The sequence below is a fragment of the Morone saxatilis genome, unplaced genomic scaffold (assembly GCF_004916995.1).
Source record: "Morone saxatilis isolate NCDOM2014 unplaced genomic scaffold, NCSU_SB_2.0 Contig19, whole genome shotgun sequence".
Taxonomy (NCBI): domain Eukaryota; kingdom Metazoa; phylum Chordata; class Actinopteri; family Moronidae; genus Morone; species Morone saxatilis.
Window position 1 is genome coordinate 12,946,464 of NW_023339751.1, and position 1,750 is coordinate 12,948,213.

A 1,750-nucleotide genomic window follows, 5' to 3' on the forward strand; every position below is an offset into this window, starting at 1 on the left:
CTGTGTCATCTGTACCGTCTCTGTTAAATAAATACAGTTAATAAAAAGGGAAATGTTTGCAAGTTAGAGAAAGACTCCTGCCTTAACTGCTACCTTTCTGCAAGTAGCCTGCAATGATTTCTCTGCTTTGCCGTGTTCATTCATTGAGACGCTGTTTGGCGTTAGTCATGTCACAAAGAGTGTTTTGTGTCTTGTGTTACAAGCTTACCTAACACTCGGGTAACATGAAATGTTACCTCACAAAACAAAAGACTGATTTTTAGCCCCCATCCCAAATCCAGGCCAGCAGTGATTTGTGCTCTCTGGTTCATCAGGTTATGGAGTATGCAAATGACCTGAAACAGTTCTGGAAAAGGGGATATGGTTATGACATCAACAGCAAGTCCAGCTGCATTCTCTTCCATGATGTGTTTACTCGACTGGACAAAGCAGCCGACGCGAGCAAGTGAGTAAAACCGGTCCTTCAGTACAGAAAAATGGAGGGTGGTGTGTATTTTTACTCTGAATACTGTAAACAAATGCCATAAAAAGACCAAAAGCAATGATTAGATAGTCCAACATCCTTACCCTGGCTTTGGCTTTCAGCCTGAGACTATTCGTTGCTACTAAAGATGTAAGACTTTCTGGACTATTTCCAGTCGCGGATGAATACAGAGCTCTAGTGAGTATTAGCAAGTAGAACTGAAATAGTTACTTAATCGATACATCGCCTGACAGAAAATTAATTGGAAACAGTTTTGATAATTGATTAATCTTTAAGTCATGTATCAAGCATAGACACCAAAGCACTGTGTTAACAGTGTGAAGAATTGCTCTTATTCTCTGTTTGAAACCACTGTAAAGTCAATACTTGTTTGGTTTTTGACCTCACTCTTAACTCTGGGAACTATTTTTCTTTTTTTCACTTTTATCTGACAATTCATAGACTAAGCACTTTATCAAGAAAGCAATTGGCAGATGAATTACCATTACATACAGATTAATGGTAAAGTGGTGCCAAGAACTGGTACTGACAAACCCAACTTGCAGTACTAAACACTCAAACAAAACAACGCAATGTTCTTGCTCCACTAGTAAATAATTATCTAATCACTTGGCTTTGAGTTACAGCTTTTCAATCTTAATGTTGATGTGAATTGTGATTTTGTTTTCAGCTAAACGTCTTGGGAAGCGCAGCAAACTTTAGTTGTATAAACACACATCTGTTGAATGAGGATCTTCATCACAAGGATGAGATTTGGTAAAAAAAAAAATAAACACGTTTATCCAAAGATATTAATCTCCTGTGTGAACACACCGAGTTGTACTGGCACACTCAAACTCTGTTCAGGCTTCTACACCTCAAAAAGAGTGGAATGGACTAAATAATTATTGTTTAATCTGGTTTTCCTGTGATCGGGGTTCTTATGCTGTTGCTCTTGGCGAGAAGCATTGCTTTCCTGTTTGAAACATTCAGCCTTTTATTAACCAATTACCCTGGTTGAGGAGAAAACTGCTGATTATGATAATATCAAGCTGAATTGACTCTTGTGTGGACGTTTTCTCGACCAGTGTCTCTTAGTGAAAACTTATATTGCAACATATCCGAATAATTTTGGCAAATTTTCCTGTATGTCAGGTCAGGCCAGCAGGTGACTGAAGCTGTGACGGTCCAGATCGGCCACGCAGAGACCCTCCTGCCACTGCTTACCCTGCTGGGCTTCTCCAAGGACAGCGACGTCCTAAGATCCACCAACTACGCCACACAGAC

At 39.7% G+C, this 1,750-nt stretch overlaps 1 protein-coding gene across 1 annotated transcript in view; it reads left to right on the forward strand.

The window, feature by feature from the left end:
* Nucleotides 1-1,750, forward strand: part of minpp1a (multiple inositol-polyphosphate phosphatase 1a) — a gene marked incomplete at its 3' end in the record, with an annotated part of 13,085 nt that extends 11,335 nt beyond the window's left edge. Inside the window, 2 exon segments of the mRNA XM_035663630.1 lie at nucleotides 315-445; nucleotides 1,619-1,750. Of these exon segments, the coding sequence (XP_035519523.1) occupies nucleotides 315-445; nucleotides 1,619-1,750 (263 nt within the window).